The 24,471-nt window shown below is 33.9% G+C and overlaps 2 protein-coding genes across 10 annotated transcripts in view; both read right to left on the bottom strand.

Annotated features, from left to right (window-relative positions):
• Positions 1–7,786: 7,786 nt before the first annotated feature.
• On the bottom strand, positions 7,787–13,665 carry LOC136835857 (MAP/microtubule affinity-regulating kinase 3-like). The gene is made up of 4 exons (XM_067099703.1): positions 13,650–13,665; positions 12,793–12,830; positions 12,498–12,605; positions 7,787–9,942 (listed from the first exon to the last, which is right to left on the bottom strand). The coding sequence occupies exons 1-4, from the start codon at positions 13,663–13,665 to the stop codon at positions 9,829–9,831; spliced, it is 276 nt and encodes a 91-aa protein (XP_066955804.1). The 3' UTR covers positions 7,787–9,828.
• A 15-nt stretch (positions 13,666–13,680) lies between these two features.
• LOC136835532 (MAP/microtubule affinity-regulating kinase 3-like) overlaps positions 13,681–24,471 on the bottom strand; it is a 169,007-nt gene continuing 158,216 nt past the window's right edge. For 4 of the 9 annotated variants that reach the window (XM_067099166.1, XM_067099168.1, XM_067099164.1 and 1 more), the window contains 2 exons: positions 19,528–19,560; positions 13,681–13,787 (listed from right to left, as the gene is read on the bottom strand). In XM_067099166.1, coding sequence (XP_066955267.1) covers positions 13,727–13,787; positions 19,528–19,560 — 94 coding nt within the window. In that variant the 3' untranslated portion in view covers positions 13,681–13,726. Of the gene's footprint in view, positions 13,788–18,752; positions 18,828–19,518; positions 19,561–24,471 lie in introns of all 9 variants that reach the window. The other 5 variants (XM_067099161.1, XM_067099162.1, XM_067099163.1 and 2 more) reach the window with 4 other exon arrangements.

Below are 24,471 nucleotides of genomic sequence, written 5' to 3'. Positions count from 1 at the left end.
CATCCGTAGGTGAATAACTGTTAGCTACAGGTGCAGAATGTTTATCAGAATTCAGAGGAATTGTTTCTCTGTAGTAGCTTCACTCAGTTGTTCATATAGGCTGTTGATACTCTCAAAATATTCTCTTAATAGGTTATATAATATATTATATGAAATCCTTTTCTGTTTTACAGTATAGCACATCTTGGACAGCTTATAAAAGCCTCATTCATTTCTTGGAACTTGTGCAATATCCTGTGAATCTCTAGAGGTATTGTTAGTTTTGTTCAACACATAAGTTTACATGATAAGATCCACCTCGTATGACATCATTCCTAAACCTTGCAGAGAGTGTTTTATATTAGTGTAACGGTTTTCATCGATGGAGCTACTGCTTTTGCAGGCTTTTCAGTTTAATTGTTTTTTGTTTATCTCTGCCACTCATGTGTTTACAGTGCTTTCTAAGAACAGATGCTAATGGGACGGGTAACCTAATACCCCCTTCTAGTCCAGACCTGAAGGGAACACGAAAAAGTGAGAAATTGGAAGAAAGGGAAGGCTTAACAACAAAACAGGCGATAGACCTGCTTCTTGAAGGAGAAAGGCAGGAAGAGAATTCCAAAGCTTGGCATTAGAAGGAAAGGAGTAGTCACTGAACTGTGTAATCCCAAGTGGACTACTGATTTCCAATGAATATAAGGAAAAAGATGGTCTGAAGTCTCAGTTGGTGGTTGGAATTCAGAGCTTCCCACCAGGCCTCATATCACCTTCAACAGTTAATCATCACTAACGGGCCTCCAATGTTTAAGAGTAAGCTCTAATTGATATAAGTCCGGCTTAACAGAATTGATCTGTTAGGATATGGTGCTCTATGGCGGATGGACTTAGCCATAGCATTCTTGAGGAATTCTATTATAACATTATTATCTCTTGAAAACTTACACGAGGTAATTTCTTCTTTGTATAACTGATGGTTTCTGGTCGGCAGCATGCGTGTGATTGACAGGAATACGGTTCGGTTGGCTAATCTGTAGTCATGACTTTTAAATTGGCTTAGGAGGTCATCATCTACATTCCATTCAAACCTGTCTATTAGCCTATACAAGAAGAACCTGGGGCAATATCAAATGATGGTCAGGACTCGGTATTTTTTTTTTAGATACCTATTTCTTTTGTTGTCAGAGTGACGGACTTTTGTTGTCAGTGAGACAACACAAAGTGTTCAGTCTCATGAGGTATACAAGTAGAGCTCCAGCATTATTGAATACTGTATTAACGCACTCTCGAATGGGACTGTGGATTTTAAAATCTCTTGCTGAGTAAGAACATGTGACCTTGAAAAGAAAAGTACTATTGCAGGAAGATTTATATATTTTCATTAGGCTGATTTTTACTTATCATGATGAGGTGTGATTGTTTCCAATTGATAAAATAATTGCTGAACCTAAAAAAAGATAATATGAGGTTAATGTGATTATATCGTAGATTGTTGTTTCATTATGTATTGCACGTCTATCGCAGTTCCTTAGTATCAAACTTCACGATCAGATGAAGCTGCCAATAAGCAAGTACCAACCAAAGGAACACTGGAATTCTTTTTAATGTTTTAAACAGAATCTTATGTTTACAGTCATTGAATGACCCTGAAATATAGGCTAGTGTGGGACTCATTTACTGTCCTTTAAAATATATATTTGTAGAAGGTATCACCACGTATAGTAAGGGCGTTCTGATTTTGATGATTGGTGAAATTTTTATATTAAGTGGACTTGGTGTTTTGCTGTTTTTTGGATATTTCAAATTTTGCAATAAGCTTGGTAATAGTTCCAGTTCAAGGGACTTGTTTTGATTTTTCTGAATAGGTATCCAAATGGATATAGCCTATGGAATTCCTTATAATGTAGTAGATGACTGATGAAAACGCCTCTTATTATCGTGAGATTTTTCCTTGTCTCTGGTGTTACATATTTTACATTTCTAATTGCCCTCATCATGTGTTTTAGCCTCATGTTTCACTGTGTATTTTTTTTTAACTGTTTTGTGGTTGTAAATTATACGTGGATGTAATTAGCGTTGGTGAAGCGACACTGGCTCTTCTTTCATATTTATTATGACTTGTGGTTTCACCTGATGCTGGGTTGGTTTGTCTTGTTGTTGGTGTCCAGTTCAGGCCTCCGTTATTAGTGATGGTGTTAGTTTCATTTTACTTATTTCTCTGACTTTTTCTTTGTTTGACTTGACTTTCTGGCTCACTGATGGAGTGGTTTCGCTACCTTCATCAAACATTTTGCCTCTTGATTATGGACGAATTTCCATTTTCTTATGATCATTTATTACTTTCGTTTCTTTCTTGTATATCTGTTATTGCTTTCTTTTATCTATGTATATCAACTCTTTATTGATTTCTCATTATTCTGTGGCGTACAGTGCTAAAAATAGTTTGGAGCAGTAGTATATCTAGAAAGTTCTTGGTACTGTTGTAAGGTGTCCTTCAGTTTCATTAATATTGATCCTATATATTTATAAAACCTGCGTTTCAGGAACTTGTATGAGGGATCTTTTCCTGGCACTTAGTTTCCCGACGTGAAACTTCAGTTTTGCCTCTTGCTGATATTATCTCTTCTGGTCATTCACAACTCGAGTTGTGTATTGCACCGTTGTTTTTCTCATTTAATATTACTGCATTCTGTGATTGGGTCATGTCAGTTATTCATCAGATTTTCGTGAGCCAAAACTCTCTTTGAAATGATGTACACGTAATCCATCATTCCCAGTTTTCATAAAAAAAACTATTAAGCTTAGGTATATTATTAGTTCAATCTATTATATTAAAAAGAATGTAAACATTATTCTTAATTTAGGTTTAGTATAACTTAGCAATGAAATAGAAAGTGGTGCAGTGCGCAACTGATTAATTTTAGATAAAAAAAGGTATCAGAACCTGTTTTGATGCTTAGAAAATCCTGAGGGCCGTAGAAAATTCATGTTAGCTGATATTGCTTTTAATACTTTGTACAATATTGCCACAGGAGGATTTATCCGATGCATCGAGCCTTCTGTAATGTGGCCAATTTGTGGAAACGGAAGACTCAGCCGTGAAATACATTCAAGATAAAGTTATTATCTCTCCATGTATTATAAGTTTGCATAACTTTCAATTGTTAATTCTAGAAATTGATTCGCGGTTTGTGATAGAAAAACAGTTCACGTGTGGAAATTATTTGACAACTTAGTTTATGTAAAGTTATTACTTTAAAAATGACAAATGTAAGATCTGGAAGATTTTAATTGTTGAATTATAAAAGCAATCCATGTTTCAAGTTTAATTTTAGGTAAACTGATTAAGTAGAAAATTGGTCTTGGTATCATTAAAAATAAAGAAAGTGTATTTGTTATTTGTAATAAAAATCCAGAAGGTCCTGGTAACTTTTTAGTATACACTTTTATTTAACTTGACTTCTGTCTGTCTTTTTGTTTGTCTGTCTGTTTCGGTAAAAACTTGCAACCGATTTTTTATCCACTTCTACCGAACAGATTTCGCCCAGATTTGGTGTATTTGTTCAAAGTTGGTGACAATGCAATATTACAAAAAAATGTAAAAATTAAATGCTACTGCAATTTTATCGTTGTGCAATATGCAAAAACCTGGCCAAGGGATTTTCTTCATAGGTGTGAATCATGCAGTGTTGGGACCGTAGACTCGTACACTTTCCTAACGACCGTGCAAACTAGCAAGGATGGGGCTCTGCAATCGGTTCAGTCACTCGGTGATGTAAGCAGTGTTTATTCAACTGTCAAACACTAAAAAATCACAATAAAACTAATTAAAATAATTAAAACCACGCTTTTATTTCAAAATGAGCCACAAAGTATAAAGTAAAACTTTCTGTGATCCACAGTATTATGTAATGGTTACTTACGCCTAAACATAAAGTGTGGGGTTCCTATTTGCCTAATCTTGCATTCTTTTCCTTGCTTTCCAAAAAAAAAAACTCTGGTATGCACGACGTTTGTACTTATGCCTAAACGTAAAATCGTTTGCCGCTTACCCTAACTTGCATACAATTGTATACAGACATGCATTGTACTGTATTGTATTGAAAACGTACTTTATTTATGCAACCTATATATATATAGCCATAGGTAAAGAAAGAGCTTTATGGATGCAAATTTCCATGTCAGTAAAATGCGAACTATCGCAATTTCTAACAGTGACGTATAACCTATGTAGTGGTTCTTGAGGAAGCATATCAATGGCTGGAACCAAAATTACATGCAAGTCTGTCTTGACACCAATCACTTTACCGCTCATTGCTTTCAGACCTCTTAGGTGTAACTAACTTACATCATTTACTAGGTACATGTGGTGAGATTTAATCCTCATGGCTGTGCTGTAGAATCTGCCTTTCAGAAGCTTCTCAACTTATCTGTATAGAATTGTACTGATTTTAGGAGTATGCACTTTACGCTTTTATGTTTAGGCTTGGATCACAGAAAGTTTTATACTTTTTGGTGCATTTTCAAATTTTTTAATTAATTTTATTTGTTAGCTGCCTTTGATTGTAGTAGCCTAAAGTGTACAGAACCTTATAGAAATGGTCGCGATGTATTTATGGGCTTAATGTAACTATACCTTAATTTAGATTTTGGAACATTCTATAATCATGAAACTATATTTGTTGATAAGGTTACCTTTGTTACTGTAGTAGAGTTAACTTGATTTAATTAAATTGAAGAAATAGTTTTATTAAACTATATAGACCGTAAAGGATTACATTCTTGTTTTCTGTTTTAAACTATATAAACTGTAAAGGATTACATTCTTGTTTTCTGTTTTCCTTAGTATTTCTTTTTTATCCCATTTATTTGTATTTGTCCATTGTTGTACTTGCTTTTACTGTACTCTTAGTGGCTTGTTAAATACTGCTGGTCAAGTTGTTGTGACTGAATATAGATGGGAAGATGGAATGTTCAGAAAAAGCTTTTAATATACTGCACTACCTATTCAAGTCCAAGTCTACAGGCTTTCATATCTTTTTCGGCTACCTTTCTTTGTGTACCTAATATGACGATTGATAACTTTAATAATTGTAAATTTGTTTTTGCTCCTTTCCTTTATATGTATTTCTGTTTTCCTCGCTACTGTAAACACTTATGTACTCTCAACTGTGGGTTTAATCTGTTTTAATTTGGTAGCAAATTCATTATTCCACAAAGTTCGCCATTTTTTTTAAATGGTGTTTTAGAGAAAGTATAAATTAGTGACAGTAATTATATATGTGTGATAATGGACATAGTAGTATTTTTGTAATACGGGCATTCCTAACTGCTGGACATTTTCCAGATGATTCTTCTGTGAAAACGGAACCATCATTTGGTAAAAAGGACCATCTTGTTTCATTATATAACATTGGAGGAAGTTTTTTAGTGGTATTCCACATGGGAAAATGAAGTGTTTTTGTGAGAATATGCCCAACAGTTTCGTCCTCCAATGGACCTCTTCTTGGAGCGTTTGTTGGAGGAAGTCTTTATCCATATGAAAATCTGGAGCCATCAATCAAGATTGTGGAAGATTTATTCCTTCTTTTAGCACCATGCAGTATCTGACAGTGGTCATGTATGTTTGGAGGCACAGAAAGGAAGGTTTTACCAGGATCATACAGCACCTCTAGAAGCAGCCTTTCATTCCTTTTACTGTACCTCCTTTCATATTGTTTCTCACCTTACTTTCCCTCTGCTAACAATTGCTTCAGCATTGTTTTCAGTGTTGGATGACCTCATAGGTCCCCATGCTTGGCCTTTGGTCTGAATTTTATATTCCAGTTCCAGTTACTCAGATGGTTGTAAAATATTTGGAAATTTTTCAGTGAGCTCAAGGTTAATATAATTATATAGGGTCATGCTGCTTAATAGCCCATTATACGTCATTTGAGATTTTTGACGATACTAAAAGACTCAAACGGCATCACTTTTGAGCATGACTGTACAGCATTGGATATTGTCCAAGTCTGGTGTACACAAGTTTGATTCCTTAGAAGATTTACATTGTCAGTAAGTATTTACATTATACTATATTTTGAATTCTAACAAGCATCTGAAAAGAGCATCAGGATAAGTTGGCCATACCACCTATTTATGAACACTGGCCATAATAGCAAGCATTCTGATAGAACAATAAAAATTTTTTCTTCAGGTAGTACATACAATTCATTCAAAATCCTAGACATCATTGTGAGAATTATTTCAAGTAATTTGTCTTTTTTCCTAGGTTTACAAACCAGTGTCTTTTAAAATGGAGGATCTGCAATAAGAACAGAACTTAAATGGGTCTACATATGTAGGAGACACTAAGCGGCTGCTTGGCTGCCCTTAACCCTAACACCTACTACTTCTCCATATGAGAAGCAATACAGCAATCTGAGACCATAGAAGAAAAAAAAAATAGTTGTTAAACTTACCAAAGTTAACTTAAGGGAAAATGGAGATTGGCAGCACCCACCTCACATGGGTGGAACAGTCAAAAAGTAAAGTGGATAGAATGAGCATCTTAACTCACTCACCAGCACACCACATGACCTCCCTTGTAACTGTGTCCATTCAACTGTTCAGTGCTGATAGTGAGAGGTATCCTCCACTTCAAAAGGCAGTGGTTTGTATTTCTGTGGGGGCAATTTAGTATTCTTGGAAAACTGATATTTTCATTCTGTTCTGCAGCCGATTTTATTCTCTAATTTCTCGTACAAAGCATAATTTATTCTTAATTCTGTTCTTTTCTTGCTCTCTTGCATTTTACTTTTCTGACTGCACTTGCATATATTTATATCCATATTGTCCTGTGCTTATACTTTCTTCTCTTACCATCTCCCAACATTTGTAAGAAACTGACATTTGCAGCCTTACACCAGCAATTGCATTCATCATTGTACCTCCTTATACTTCATATTTTCACAGCCTTTCCCATGCTTTTATGAAGGTGCACCTATTGTGTGGGGTAGAAAGGTGAGGTCTGTGAGGGTCTTCAACCACTATATGGTCTACATATATTCCTATGGTGCACCTATTGTGTGGGGTAGAAAGGTGAGCTCTGTGAGGGTCTTCAACCACTATATGGTCTACATATATTCATAGGATATTTGTCCATAGTTACAATGAATAGTTTACTGTATTTCATTGCTCTCTTCCTCTGATTCATTGATCCTCCGTCATTATAATGGTTTGGTTTCCTGTCTTATTTACTTTTAAACTTTTTTCAGTAAATGTAAAGTTATATCATACATTATTGTATTACTATTATTAATATAAATAAAATTTTAAGTAAAAAACATAGGAAAGCAACAGGCATTTACAAGAAAATTGAGCATTTGAGTCATTCCTCCATTCCAAAGAGAAGTAACTGTTGGTTGAAAAATTCAGCTGACTAACCTCCTGCTGAGTAGTTTACTTTCACATCCTGTTGAGTAATTACTTTCTCAGTTTTCAGTATAGTAACAAACATATGTAAAATGACATTGGTTGTATTTGTGGGGGAACAGTATTAGTATTCATGATAGGTGTTCTGAACAGGTTTAAGTTAGCAGTGCCTATTACTGTACAAGTCCCTTATTTGATATAACCTTATGAAAAATTCAGCAAGAATTACATTAATCCTATGAAAACTTGAGCATGAATTACATTAACCCATACCTTAATTTACTAGATCCATGTCAGTAATTTGAAAAATTTTAGTTACAGATAGCCACTAGTGACAAGATATTGAATATAATGTTAGTTCCCTACCATCAGCACAAGGTTTGTAAATAAACAAAGGTTGTGAACTGTCACTGTATTTCAAGGGCTACTGGTTGAATATTTACACAATTAATTACAGGAATGAACATATGCTGCAGCATCTTTAAATAAATCATTAAATCCATGAATATATAGAAAAAAAAAAGAAAAAGAAAAACATGTCTTTTCACCACTCATGTTACATTGGTGGGTTTGGAATTATAACATGTATAAAAAAAAATCTGCATCATTGGAATCCCCGAGTTTTTACATCACAAGCTCGTTTGATTAGGTCTGCAAAACATACAAATACTATAACTGTAATGACCATGATGACTGCCTGTGATAAATGTAATGACAAATTTTAGATGCACCAGGCATGAGAATTATGGATTAAAGCCCAAGGATGTGTATAGAAAGACTTAATATGTGGTCCATATGGTTCTCATAAATTTATTAAATATTTTAACTATGAATTTACATGCTTATATTCCCAGAAAGAAATAAAAATGGGGAGGGGAAATTATTACCTAACTGCCACCACTATAAGTATAATCAAGATGAAAATGATTACAGTAGTTTAAAATAACATGACAATGGTAATGCAAAGAAAAATATCTACAAAATGGATGGAAGTAAAAAATAAAAGCAATAGACAGAATCAGACCAATGCCTTGATCCTAAAAAGGTGGGTAGCCAAAAGGAAAGAAAATTAAAAAGAAACGAGTAGTGGGGCATGGTAACAGGAAGAGGATATACAGAAAAAAATCTGTGGTGCTGACAGATAATCAGTCGGTAGATTACATCATTTACAACAGAGGGAGGTAAATATACAACAAGGCTAGGTGGGGCATATGGCAGAAAAACCATCTTGACCGTTGGCTCACACTTGCAGACTGCATTGCACTACACCTTCAAATCTTATAAACCAGGCACAACAGAATTGAGGCCCCAGTCTTTGGTTTCTACAGAGGCATGGGGCTGTTGGAAGTAAAGCTCTGCTTATGCTACATGTTGCACAGCATTTTAACCAGGATATGGGGGTTTATGTTCTGGAGCCAACTATGTGACCAAAATATTTTTACAAGTCTGTACATTATTCCGTGAACTCATTTATTCAATTACATATTACATAACAAAATGGGCAATCGGAATTCCACATTCCTACAGCCAAATATGTACAAAAGAAAACCTGTTCCTTAAGAACCTTTCTAGTTAGCTGTTGATTGTAACCTCTGAGGAAATGGTTACACAAGACGTGTGGTTCGGACACAATGTATGGGAAGATTACATGATATGGTGGGTGATAAACCTCTCATTTCAGGCCACTACGAGGTTCTTGTATCACCACACGTCTACACAACCACACTAATCCGGCCAGTGCTGGTGGAAGGGTAAGTACTAAGACACTTTGTTTTTAATTTGCAATCTTCCACATTCTTAAAACTGTTCTTGAAAGCATTAACAGCTACTTGGCTCCACTCTTGATCCTAGAGGAATAAGGAAACGAAATCACTTCAGGAGTCAAGACAGCTTATTCCAATGTATAATGATTCCCGTGGCCATCATAATTCCTGAAAGGCAACTGGAGTTCGAGCAGCGAGAGGGGTCCATGACAGCTTTGGAGAGTGAGGGTGGGAAGCCAACAAGCCGAAGGTGCTTCAATGGGGGGAAGGCCCATGGAGCTCTTAAGACAGGTGCTCCCAGGGATGAGCTTAATCATTGAGTCAGGTGAGCTACAAGGGAGCCTAATAATTAAAAGTCCAGGTCATGAACACGAAAATGCACATTAACACCTCCGAAAACTTGCTTGGTGCCAAGGAATTTAAACATTTACATAAAAAAAAAGTTTAAATCATTTCTACAACAACTTTCTTAAAACACCAGCAACTTAGATGGTTGTCAGGCACGTTTCGGAATATGTTTTGACTCCCTGAATCTTAACAAAATCGTGTGACCCAGACACATCACTGGTCAGGCACCCCTGCATTTTGACCTGAATTAGGGACTGTAACATCAAGCTGTGTTATGCCCTAATGGTACTTCTACTAGAGAATCACCTAGTTCAAGATCTCCTTGTAGTCACAGCTTGAGTTCATTGGCAATTTTACTTGCAATGTTTTTAAAGCCAATTGAAGTCCCTGATATTCTCTTGAATCTTACACCATTTAAACTAAGTCTAGGCAACTTACACACCTGAAAAGCAAAAGAAAATTTGTTAGTAATATATTCATTAATGGAAAGCACACTTACTTTTAAAATATTATAAATCAAAAAAGGTTACCTGAAGTGGACAACAGCCTTATCCCATTACCTGACATATGCATGTCTGTAACTGTTCACTTTCACTTTTCACAACATAGCCAGTTGACATTCACAATATAGCTATTTGACACAGAAAAATCACAGGAAGCAGCAGTAATTAAGGATGGTTAGAAAGCATAATAGAAATATACAATGTAAGCAAGAAGAGCAAGTGTACTTAAGGTGTGGACCTATTGTAGTAGTTTACAAAGGAACTACCTGGCACTATAGCAAAACTTAAATTTTACTTTTTCAGGTTTTGAAAATATTTTACTATAAAAATGTTTAAATACTACAAATTTCTTACAATAAACTAAAATAGTATAACACATCCTCAAAATTTATTAGAGAATTATTAAACTTTTTTTTTTTAGGTTGATTTAATGTTCACATATTTGCTGACTGGCAGAATTTTGGCAAACAATATAAATTACTGTAGAATATTAAGGTGTACTACAATTATATTAAGGTGTACTACTAATTTTAAGAAAAGATTTAACATTTGATTTGTAACCGTGCAGCAGTGTATCGATGGCCATCATATGGAAAACTGTTCCACAGTTCAAAGTCAATGCATAGAGTACGGAAGTTTCTAGCCTCTATTTTAACTTTGCAAAAACAATTAAATCCCTGATTTGTTGTAGTTTATTATTTGGCCCCTGGCCCAAAGTACACTCTTGCGTGTATGCTCCTGAGTAATGCAAGTATCAATGTTTCACTTTCACAAGGCTTTACAGCTTAAATTTTACCCTTCATTATGTTAGCTATGCAATTTTATTAAATTTTTTTTTCTGTTCTTATGCCTAAAAAGACAACAAACCGTGTAAGATGATCAAGACAACCCAAAAATCATGACCTTTCAAAACATGCTGGCATACATTTCTACTGCCTATGGTTGGAACTTTCGGAGTTTAATTCATACCCTCCAAAACTACGGGAAAATTTTTTTTTTTAAAGAATCTTTCAGCACTTGCACATAACAATAAGAGAGAGAATGACAGAAACTGGCCAGTGACAACCGTTGAAAGCAAGAGAAAAGTACCCTTGCATATAAAATGGTGTACTTTCCAAGAACTTGAGTATAGAAACTTATACAGACATTTTATAAAATAATCTGCAACTAAAATTTGATGAAGCAAAGCCCTTCACATAAATGTATAAAAAAATCACTTAAATTACTACCTATAATGAATTCTTCCACATGAAGGACCAAGATAAACTACAACAACATTTTGTACTGAAAAATGGAATATTTCTAAACTAGGCCTAAATTCTTACTAATTTACTATCAACATCACATAGCCATTGGATGAATGGAGTGAATAGAAGTTTTTGTCTTTTTACTAAATACTGACTAGTGAGAAACTTAATTTTCAGTCACCAAATACAAAATCTTCCAAAATTCCTTTCAGATATAAAAAGAAAGAACACATACCACCATTTGGATAAGCTTAGGCCTTTTATGGGTAAAATGTTATTAAAATTGGTTTAAGTGATAGCTAAGTAATTGCTTGATCAGTTTTGTGATACTGGCTTAAAAATAAGCAGCAACCTGCCGATTGGCTCATGTGTTGCACTGTTACTTGGACTGACTTTTCATGGTTCTCTTCAGTAAAATTAATTGCAATCTGTAAACAAAATATACTGTAATTACCAAATACAGATTATTGGAAATTTCCCTTAACTATAAGCTACTACACATATTGATACATGCTTCATATTTACATTACCACATGCAACTTCAGACTATTTTAATAATACTAAGTCGCTTTCATCACATTTAACCCCTTACTCTTCAACATTATCTATTTCTCTTCAATTTAACTAGGTAATTACTTCTGAGATATCATCACTCACTTCTTTATTATATACATAGTAACATATGAAACAGGAAAGCATCAGCCTAATGCTGACCATTATCAACATGAAAATTCCCTTCCAACATATAAATAAATACACACACAGCAAACATCACGTTTGATTTTAACAAAATACGAGGCCCCTTAAAGGTTTAAAGTTGCTCATGAGCAGCAGAGGCAAGGGACAACTCATTGCACTGTCACACAATGTTGTCGAAATTGAAGGTGTACACACAAGAACTGTGCCTCAGGCCCCTCTCCACCCAAGGTAAGACCATGAGGGTCCATACAGTGACTGCTGATGACTCAGTAGGTACTCCAATGGGCCATCAACCTCTAAATCTGTGGCAGTCTTTACTAATGAATACAATTTGTTTTAAAAGATACAGCAACATGAACTGTTTCCTAGTAATGTATTAAAGTTATCCAGTATTAATGTATATGAATACCAAATTAATATCTTCTACTTCCTTGCCAACTATTTCAATTAAAAAACTATGTTGTTTTAAGCTCCATTAGCATTTTGTAACTGACAAACAACTGCCTTGCTCTTTCCTTTTACACATTAAATGCAAGCATGTGTCTTACCTCAATTTCCCACTGAACTAAGGAGTCTGTATTGTGGGGGTCTCCATATACACATAAAAGCAAGAACTTCTCTCGCTGCTCATAATCACAGTTGTTAGCATCTAATACCTGAAAAGATAAAGAGAATGCCAGGAAGAGATATTAGTCTTTTAAGGAATATTCAATATTCCCTTAAAACTACAATCAACTTCCCATGCTAAAAGTAGTAAACAAAAATATAATTCAAAAATAAAATAAAAACTGATGCAAGAAGCGACTTAACACCTCTTCTAAAATGCACTTTGAACACACTTACATTAAAAATACAAGACACTGTCCTGATACAGAAGCTATCTCACTACTATCAAACTATAAAATAAATCAAAATAACACAGAAACTGGGACTTTTGCTACAACATTACATGCAAAGTAATAAAAGACCATTATCAGGCCAAGGAATCATGACAGTACCTCAATATTAAAATAATCCATGCATATTATGTCAATCAGTTTACAAAAGCTTCAGTAACCCATCTCATGACCTGCTTTGATTCTTTACAAGCATTACTTGGAACATGAAATAAAAGATTTTAAAAATTGGAAAATTTTTTATCTTTTTCTGTGAAATGTTGGGGCAAGCTAAAATGGTGTCATAATACTCCAAAGAAACAATAAAACATCCAAGGCAAGCTGGAACAAGGGGTGGGAATGTGGGGCAAATTGACAAGATGTCATATTTACTAAAATAAATAAAGAACATAATCTAACACTGCAACAAGTCTGGCATGACATATGGTCATCTACAAGCACCCACAGTGAAGATCACAGACTGTGGTACCTTAGATTAATGACACAGTTGTACACACACAGACCTACAAATTTTGAAGAATATATTTTTTCCGTATCACTTAATGCTACTGTGTTGTAGATTGAAGATGAAAGGGAAGAGGAAACAGAGTGAAGGTCTGGGAGCTAAGATTTGTTGTTGTTGTTGTTGTTGTTGTTGCTGATGTTGAGGGCAGGAGTTGTGATATGGTGATGGGTGAGGGGAAGAAAGTATGTTTGCAAACCTGAAGAATGGCATGGTACTGGGAAGGAGGGAGTGAGGGATTTCGAGGGAGATAGCTGCTAGCATGAAGACAGTGTTAAGCAGGACATGCAGCGGTGATTTACGGTCGCTGCTATTCATGGTGCGGTGGGTCACTTTAGGACTCAGCTATGATGTCATTAGGTCTAGATTTACGCCGTCTTCATACTCCATGAAGGCGAATGGATCGAGGCTTAACTTGTTCATCATTGTTCACAGATGTGCTGTTAAGGTAAGAAACAACAATGAAGGATAATGAAATATACATACACAAATATTTTCAATATATATTAATAGCTATCATAATCACCTGATGGATACAGCACAGAGCATATAACAATGTATAAAAGATGAAAAAAGGAGGCAAAGATCTCTAATGTGGTCAACATCAATGGCAATGGGGCATGTCCTGCAGAGATACAGTAATTTAAATAAATTCAATTTATTTGTTATCCATCCCAATTAAGAGCCACTTCCCTATGTTGTCAGTAATATGAATTACAAGTTTCAAGGTCTAATAACCTACTTCCAACAGCAGCTTCTTATATTTAGTTTCTAAACACTCTGGCCCAAACAGAACTACAGTTTATATACCATTTTGGGATTTTCTAGATCAGAATGATAAAAATTCACCTATGTGGTAAAATGCAACCAAAATCTAAATACTTCAAACTGCAAGCTGAATAATAAACAATAAATAGTTTGAAACAACAAATTATGTTAAATCATTCAATTGCACTTTTGTTTTCACATGCACAGACTTGAAACAAATCCTTTAGGGATTACTGATTGAAAGCCTGGCAGACTTGAAAGCATCCATGCTTCCTTTAACCCTAACTTGCATCAACCCCAGAGAAATTATTTGCATAAATAATCATTCTACAAAATTATTTTAGGTAAATTTCCTTTTAAGATCTTAGGCACAAAAATGATACACTCTAAGCTAAAAAAATATATATATATATATATATCAAAATCTATTTAACATAAATCAAGTTGAAAAAATTTACAAAATTAATTTGTCCTTATAATTATTATTATTTTACAAAAATTTAACAAGACCATCAAGGTGCATTTCCTGTTTTACAGCGCCTGCTTGCAAGGATCTGGTTTTGAATGAGAGGTGGAAAGTTTAACTAGGTGAGGATACAGTAGTTTTGACAAATAGGGGGCAAGAAACCAAAGGAAACAGATGAAAGGTAGAGAGTAGAAAGAAATGCTGCTGGGGAAAAGGACAATCTAAACACCTTTTAGAAGTCTACTGTATGTTGTGCTATATAATATACAGCACCCCTTGCAGGGTAAAGGAATTATGAGTCTTAAAAGTTTTGCAGTTGATATTCTACTGCATCCTCTAATAACAAATTCCTAATTCTAAGAAAAAATAATACATTCACCTGAAGTAATTCTGCAATCTACAAGTTTAAATCTTTTAAATGGTTTTGATTCTTTGTTCTTGAAAATATCGTCACCATCGCTGATGTTTTAACATGTTATCACTTATATTCAGCAATCCTATTTGATGATTAGTGCAGTGGTCCTTACATCTCTCTCTCCCTGAATTTACACATCTTTCCCAGTTGGCTTATCAAATATTTCCTTTCCTGTAACCAAAAGCTTGGTTTTGCTTAAACTGATTTTCAATCCTGTCTTATCTGTTCTACTTTCCTTCTTTTTCTGCTGTTAACTGTAGGTCACCTATAATAAAACCTTCCCAGAGCTCCATTTCTGCACTTTGCATTGTCACAAATTACTTTACTGAACAATATGCATTATTACATACAGTAGTACAATATCATATTGGCCAGTCTGACCAGTACTTTTTTGCTTTTGTACTGCATATTACTTTCTTATCTTGTTACTGTCAATGCTTCTCAGTATCAACTAATACATATCAAAAACCTATGAATAGATACATCAGGACTTGCTTCATCATGAAAATTAATTCTGTTACAGACTTCCCTAAGATGAACCAAACTGACAGCTGTTATGTCAGCCATTTTTTCATCCTTTCTTTCAGTCTTTTCTCAAACCGTGTGAGGTGCATTTTCTTTTTCTCTGCAAATTATTGCTTAGTACTTTTTTTTTCCAGTACACTACATACCCTCTTTTCCCACCAATAAGGTCTATTTTTTATTTTATTTTCATAAATACTGATCAATTAATCCAAGTGCATTCAGTAAATTGCCCATTATTCCTGATGATCCTTGAGTTTTCCATTTTTCATTCTTTCCAGAGTTCATTAGCCTCTCTCTCTACTGGTTCTACTCATGGAAATAGTTCACCTCTATTCTCTCATGTATGATAAATATGACAGGTTTTCCAATTACTGCCCTTATTGTTTCCCTACATTCTTTTGAAATTTCAAGTTCTCTTTTAAATTTTTTCTCACCCAATCTGTTATCCAAAACTTTTTCTGTTTTCCCCTCTGTAGCTCCGAGACCTTGAATCTATTTTCCAAATTTTCCTCCCTGCCTTTTCCACCTGCCTCTTGGCCTTATTTTTTTCCCCTCCTACATCTACTACAAACTGTTTCCCATCAGTCCTACCTCTGCCAGAACTTGAAGAGAATATCATCTGAAATTGGCACTCTCTGCTTCTCTATTCCACTAACATGTACATATTTTTCTATGAATTGCTTTCCCGATGTCACATGACAACAGCCTTCTGCTTCCTTTCTTCCAGCATTTCTATCTTGACTGTTTTTAGAACAATATATATAACATATATATATATACTGTACATACTTAAGAGGATGAACAAAAGCATGGCGAGATATGACTCGAGAGATTTTGGGAATTTCATTAATCACAAGTTTTCAACAATTTCTGTTATTTGTCTATTCAAAATAAGTTTTTCTAGAATTTGCCATATTAGTCAAACACAAAGCTGTCGAGAGCACTGAAAACATAAGATACACAGATTGGCAGATTTATGCCTGCCCAAGCCTCATGTGTTTGGTAGGATATGGGTAAGCTGTTAATGATTTGTCTGTCATGCTTTACATTTTTACCTTATATATACAACAATTATCTCTTGGTTAAGAATGGATTACTAATTCAATGAGCAGTCATTACTATGGCTTTTTATCATTTTACAATAACAGTATGTACTACTGTACTGAATTCTGAAGATCTGTAACCAAGGAACACTTACAGTAATGTATGACATTTCACAGTACCCAAAATGAATACATGCCTTTCAAATCAATACCTTGAGCAAGCTAATAATAACAGTAATACTTGTTAATGATTTCTAATCCAATCGTTTTACTTTATAGAATATCCTGTGCTCCATAAAAATATTAACCGAAAAAATAAATTCCCTAGTTTCAATTTTAATCAGATTCATTACCTTTCCCTTTTTCAATACTTTTTTTTATTTATAACTACAAATACATAGTTTAATATTCATCTTTAGTTTTAATAGTTTAACCACCCCACTAAGCTAACCACTTTAATTCTACAGACCCTGGCAGGATGGGTTTGTTCTTATATAACTTATTATTATTACTGTTCTTTTAATTTTACTTTTTTTTTTTTTTTTTTTAAATTAAAGATGGATTCTGACATGTTTTCCTTTATGGATGTTAAATACTTGACACTCTATTGACTGATATTTCAATATTCTCAAAAAATATGATCTGTTGTTGATATACTGAATACCCATGTGTTTGTTATATAGGTTTTCCCAACCATTAAACACGAACTACCACTTTTGCTTTTCTTTTTTGTATAAAAGACTGACATGACTAAACTGTCAGTTTAATCTGCTATAATTACTCGACCATTATGGTTAAGTATTCAACAAATCCTATTGTTCATTATATCAAATTTGTGACGTAAATTTCCTTTGGGAATTTTCATGTCTGCTCTTATCACAATTGTTGCAGACTTAGTTGCTTCATTTTCTTTTAATGCCTTTATGAGCATGATCCAGTGGAGTTCATACTTAAAACTGCACTTTTACAGAAAGTACAATAACCTTATACCTTGTGGTTTACATCTTAAATAAAAAAAAGCCTATTAATTAAATACTGCGCTATGAATCTCAGATGACTTAATGGTTGATTTACGAAAAGTAAAATATTACAAGTATACATACCCTGAAACTTGAATAATGCTTAAAGATCCACTTTTACTTGGTCCTATGATTTCACATTGTTCTATAACTTTTACCTCACTGATTTTACTTCCTAAACCTTTGACTAATTTGCAATTCCATTCATTCATGTTTGTAATTCCATACACTGCTCTGTACTCTGTAACAGAGCATTCTTAAAATAAAAATATATTACAGTAACCAAAACAATCATTAAACATACCAATGTCCAACATACACCTATACCTTCATCTGTTGTTGTTCATTAATGAAATTTTTTTCTTAAAACTGATACAAAACCAGTTGCAACTCAAAAGCATAGCAGAATAAGCTAAATTATAAGCAATGGATACCTACTTACACTTAGCCCAATACGCTGGGGTTACGGTGAACTTCAAATAATTCAATTTATATACCTGATCTACCATAATTTTACAATGCAGCAACAAAAAAATTGACAAAGTGTGTGTGCACAATGAGATACCTTTATCTTCAAAAGATGAGTACAAACATGTAAATATTTATATGTTTGTACATGTGCAAAGACTTCATTTAAGTAATTTATTAATATAGTTAATCATGAAAAGGTGGATTATGTTACGCATAATGCACTAATGATACAACTTTCTGATTTACCAAGAAGATACCTGTCAAATAATGTAAAGATGAGGAGTGAACCCTATATTGTTTTACACTTGAATTTCATGAAAGATAAATTATTAAGTGAATCTGCCACAAAAATTAATATCTGTATTTATATATCAACTTAAAAGTACCTAACTATATATATATACTTACTACTGATGTAAATTATCTAATTTTATTTTCTGTATAAAACTGCTTCAACTTGAACACTAAAGTACTGCACACTAGGACGTAAAACATCTAACAAATTACCCCAAGCATGTATGTGCTACAAATGATTCTGCAAAAACACAATGGGTTGGTCACCATTACATGTGCTTGGTTCCCAATGCAGCTACCAATCCCACACCAGGAGGCATCACCAAACTTGAACAAGAAATGATTGCTTTAAGTAGCACCACATAGCTCCAGGAAGGCAACAGATATGACCTCAACTTCCTTACCTTTTGGAATGCTCCTCAGTGATACGGCAACCTGCCACCCATTCAGCCAACTCTGCTTCCATTCCCCCATCCTTGCTGAAAACACTTCCCAATACTTTAAATGTCCACAGCTTTCCTTTACTTAACTAATAAACAAAATTTTCTAAACAGATGAAATTGAGAACTAGAGCTACATGACAACAGTGACCAACCCAAATTTTCTTTTCTACAACTTTGAGTTCTTGTGAACATCATTAATAAAGGGAACTGATAAGCAGTCAATACAAAACTAAAAGTTCCCTTTCAAAGTTCATGGAATTAGGTATAAAACTAAAGTTCCCTTTCAAAGTTCATGGAGTTAATAGTGTGACACTGACATTACAAACATCACCACAAGGAATGCAAAATAAATTAGCTGAATACTGTGGCCAAAGTCACATTCAATAATCATAATAATAATAATACTGGTTGCACAACTAATGAAAACTGTACTTTGTAAATAATCACCCTGTGCAGAAATGGCATAAGAGGGGTTTACAGAAAAAAAAAAAAAAAAAAAAAGTTCACACTTGACTACACCCTGCAAAATTCTCAAGATCCTGCTTGCCAATGGAGTATGCCAAATTATTTATATAGCTGTGTTATGTTTGCAAGTGAATGTGTGTGCATACATCTTGCACACTATTTCATCTAGTTTTGAAACTTATAGAAAAAATAGCAATCTAAATACATAATGCAATGTAAAATTATATAAAATATACAAAGCTAATGAAACTACACAACATACCCAACATACCTAGGAGCTTGCCTAGTAGGTGTTTCCAGGGGGCTGAAATTTAAAACAAAGCAAAAAATCAAACAAACATGCACAACCATTCTATCATTAAAATACAAATATTAAAAACAAGTAAAATAAAACAAAACAACTTATCAGTTTTGCTAGAATGACTATAGCTTCTTAACTTTGGAAGATGATGATAATTTTAGGACAAAGGATATGAAAGACTCAGTTTAAAAAAATGGGCAAGCTGGCTAAAGATTTAGCATCAATACAAGGAGGATTTCTATAAAAAAAAAAAAGAGAAAGAAATTAAGGAAAAAAAAGAGAGAAATGAAGAAAATGGGTGTTTTAAATACAGGAGCTAAATAGCAGAGAAGAAAATTATTTTAACTGAATAAATGCCTTTACAATATAAAAAAAATGTGATTAGTGTACAAGGGAAAATAGTACACTAACATGTTTAAAAAACATTCTAAAAATGAGATGCAATTTGAAATACATTAATAAATGTAACATGCAAACTGAGACACCTTATGTCATTATGCAAAACTCAAAAACAGCAACATGTTTTCTAACATCAACTGTTTCTCAGAGTTGTACAACTGGACTGCAGAAATTGAAGAGAAAATATGTAAATTTGCAACAGTTCCCAATAAATCTTTGTACATCAATTATCTTATAAAATGCAAGGCAGATGAAGTGGGGGGAAAAAATGCAAACGAGATAAAAAAAAAAAAAAAAACTTAATGTTACACTGTAACGGAAATTGATAACTTTGGGTAATAATCTTCACACCAAACCTGTAAACATAGTTTGTGGAATTTTTACAAATATGGTACATAATAAAACTCCTAACATTCGCAGTAAGCAGCAGCCATAACTGATTTTTAAAATAAATTCCAGCCATTTTCATGGCTTGGAAAAAAAAACTGACGTGAACCATGTATTGGCGTTAGAAGTGATTGAAATCAATATATCATATTAAACTTTTGCTCCTTTCAATGGTTAATCCATGGCAAATATCTAAAAGGCAGCTTTGTTTTGAGAGAGGAAAAAAAAAAAAAAAAAAAAAAATTGCATGATTCAGGATGCAAAATCAAGGTAATGAGTTACTTTCTAAAGCAGATGGCATACCAAATTGGCCACTCTCAAATTTAATATAATCCATATCCCTTCTGGTTGATATTGATATTTTTTATCTATGAATTAAAATTTCACAATGAATACAGAGTCCTATTAATCATGTGATTCTGTTCAATTCTTCCTATTTTTCTGTATTTTCTAATTATCACCAATAAATTATGTGCATAAGCAAAAACTGTACTTACATAATGGTATGATTCCAAGTATTCCTCAAATGAGAAAATACAGTATGGACTATATTGCAATGCCTCAATCGTAATTTAGCTTTGCAATCCATGGTCCGATATATTTTATAAATTCTGATATATGTTTATTTTTATTTTCCTCTTAATGGTCTGCCATACACAATTTCTTAATTAAAATGAACTCATTCTGTTGAACTTAAAGTATGTATATGGATAAAAATATCAAATTTAGAAATTTAAATATTTACTTTATGATACATTACTTTAAATATAAATATATTTCTCTAATTAACAGAGCCTTTAACCAAATATTCCATTACTGATACATATATTATAGGGTTAAATAAAAAAAATCATAAGCTCATATCTGTGGGAAAACGAGCTCTAACAAATAAAAGCATGTTAGTTGTGGCAGCATGCAGCCATAAGCTTTCAGAAGCACTGCCTATACCAGTACCTAAAGAATAAGCATACTGCAATCTTACAATGCAATTCAAATGACTAAACATTTGAGGAATGGGACCACTGATCAGAACATAGGTCCTTTCACATAACTTTATTCAGTAGCACTGTGTACAACACTTTTCAAATGCTTCAAATACTCCATGATGTTTAAATCCAACTACATAAATCTAAACGAGCAATTCGAAGGCCTAATACTTGTGGCACCTAAAGAATACTACAAGCCTAAGAATTGCCCTGATTCATTACCTGTTGTTATTTGCAATGTGCACACATCTATTTGAAAAAACTGGAAGGCCATGAACTTGTCTAGCAAGCTCTGAAGAATAACTAGCCTCTACAACAACAACAACAAAGATAGGAATAAAAAGTGTAACTGAGTGTATATAACAAACAGCATTTCAATACAAACAATTACAAAAAAACTAAATGTAATAAAAAAAAAAAGAAAAGAAAGTGTGCTTCAATGTAACCTACGCATGGGAAATTAATTCAAGACTGGAAGCCTGAATGACATGCTGACATATGCCAGATACTCTCCATATGCCTTATCACTATGAATATCATGAATATCAACACATTGTCTAATATACCTGACAATGGTCACTGTTAGGTCAAACCAAGACACCATAATTTTTAAGAAAATCTGCATCATTATGTTAGGATAAGTTGCAGTTAAGAACATAACCAAAAGGATTATCTTTAAAACAACAGTAACTTTCCAGACAGCCAACATACACTACAGAGGAATATACACTTTTTCCATTTTTAGTCTGCCTATGTCAAGTAACAATGTAAATGTACCTTATGAGCTATATATAAAATCCTCAAAACAAAATTGTGATGACAACTCATCAAATATACCCTAAATCAATATACCCCTTTTTAAAGCATATAAAATGCTTGAAAATATCTATGTATAAATATTACTGGTAAAACTGATCCAACTAGCTAATAGTAGTGATAATACTGTCACTTCCACACTATTTTTGTGTCTTCTGCCCAATTACAAAATACATCTTTACTGAGTGCTGGCTCTTTAACTAAACTTCTAATCTCTGCAACCATTTAATTCATGAAATACAGGAAAAAACGTCTGGGCATTTTTCTTTTTGAAAAAAAATTTATTATATATAAATGGTTAAAGAAGATTGTGATACAGAGTACTTTTTTAGTAATTCTTCTGGCCCAAAATAAAAAGAAATCTAAAACCACCACTATATTTTGGCAATACACGCTGGCCACCATTTCTGGGGTTAGGAAGAAGAGAGAAAAATGAAAGCATTACAGAGGCAGTATTTGTATGGGCTCTTCAGGTGTTTGGTATTTATATTTACATATGCAGTAATACCTCCAATTACACCATTTCAAGTTTCTGAGTTTTTGTCTTTGCGACAGTCTTTAAGAATAAGGAATAATAAAAATCCACTTAAATTTGTTTATGCAGCTTAACACTGATCAACTACTGTTAAGATGACATTGAAATTCAAATATCTATAAAAAAAATGTGCCAAATTATAAAAAAAACTGTAAAATACATAAAATAATATAGTAGTGTGATGTACATACCTGTATCATAACATAATGTATGCACACACTGCAATATTTAAAAGCTTAAAAATAAAAAAATACTGTCGCCGTACATGATGCTGGGCTATAATTGTTCCAGCATTTGGCCACACGGTGGCATTAGTTCTTTGCATCAAATTCAAAAGTGAGCTTGTGTAAGAGTTATTACCGGTGTCTTGTTTAAAAAGTATGTGTTTAATAATTATTTTCATGGCTTCCAGGAAAAGTTCCTAGTGCTAGTGCTCTAAGTGTAACGCTATTCTATTGGAAATTGAGGTGGGTATGACTAAACACTACGAAAATGGTGAAAATATTGTCAGTATAGCTCATTCTCTTTGCTTGTGATGAATGACTGTACCATTAATCATTCATGGTAAGGCATGGATTATAGCCAACATCAAGGAAAATGCTCCAGGGATAAAGAACACTAACATCAACAGGAAATGAAGCACAAGATCTACAATGAACTGGAACAGCTTTATGGACTGAATGGCAAACCATCAGCATATCTCCATAAAGCAACTACTGTCTGTGCAGACTTCAAGTACTAGGTTCTGGATCAGAAAGACAAAATTCAAGGGAAAATCAGGATTTTTATGCAGCTCAGGCAGTGACACTATCTTCATAATGTCAGGATCCAGGGCAAAAGTGTGTCAGTTGACAATTTAGTAGCATCTCAATTCCCAGCCACGTTGGAAAAGATTATACAGCAGCAACGGTTTCTTCAAAAAATATTTAAAGTGGATGAAAAAGCTAGACCATTCATTTATGTCCTAGGAGGAAAAGGCTATGCCAGGTTTACTGGTTCCAAAAGAGGTCTGACCCTTTTTTTTAGGTGGCAATTGTAAAGGTGACTTTTAAGCTAAAGTTACTGCTAGTGTATCATGGGGAGGATCCTCAAGCACTGAAGAACATCCCAAAGGACTCTCTCCCAGTTACTTGAATGTCAAATCCCAAAACTTAGGTGACCATTATTTTTGAGAACTGGTTCTCCAACCGCTTAGTACCTCCAGTGGAAAAACATTGTAAGGAAAAGGGCACCTTTTTTACAATCTCTTATTCCAGACAACTCTCCTAGTCACTGAGGATTACCTGTGTCACTTGTTTACTTGCCTCCCAACAACACCTCTTACCCTGCAACCAATGGACCAGGGGAGCACTGCCATCTTCAAGCAATATTACCTTCAGGAAACACTTAGGCAGGCTCTAGATGCAATGAATATGAACGAGGAATTAATAATCCATGACTTTAAGAAGGGATACAGCATATAAAAAGCAGTATTGAATAAAAACACTGCTTGGAACAAAATGACACTTGGAAGAAGCAGTGCCTTTGATAATTTTAAGGGTTTTGCAAAGGTGAGCATGAACACAGCACTGTTATAGGGTTGCTTGTTAGTGTCTTGGTTATTTTTTGACTTGTAACATAGAGTGAGGTATTACATGTGTGTATAGAGTGAGGTATTACATGTGTGTGAAGGGTTAATAACTTTACATTCCTGAATATACACATTGTAAGACTAGTGCAGTAAAAACAGAAAACTTGAAATATATGCATTTTCCAACCAGTTTTCATTCTAAAAGCCAAACAAAATTGCAT

This window comes from Macrobrachium rosenbergii, chromosome 55, assembly GCF_040412425.1.
Source record: "Macrobrachium rosenbergii isolate ZJJX-2024 chromosome 55, ASM4041242v1, whole genome shotgun sequence".
Lineage (NCBI taxonomy): Eukaryota > Metazoa > Arthropoda > Malacostraca > Decapoda > Palaemonidae > Macrobrachium > Macrobrachium rosenbergii.
The sequence above is the reverse complement of the archived record's forward strand: the minus strand, read 5'-3'. Positions and strand labels throughout refer to the sequence as shown.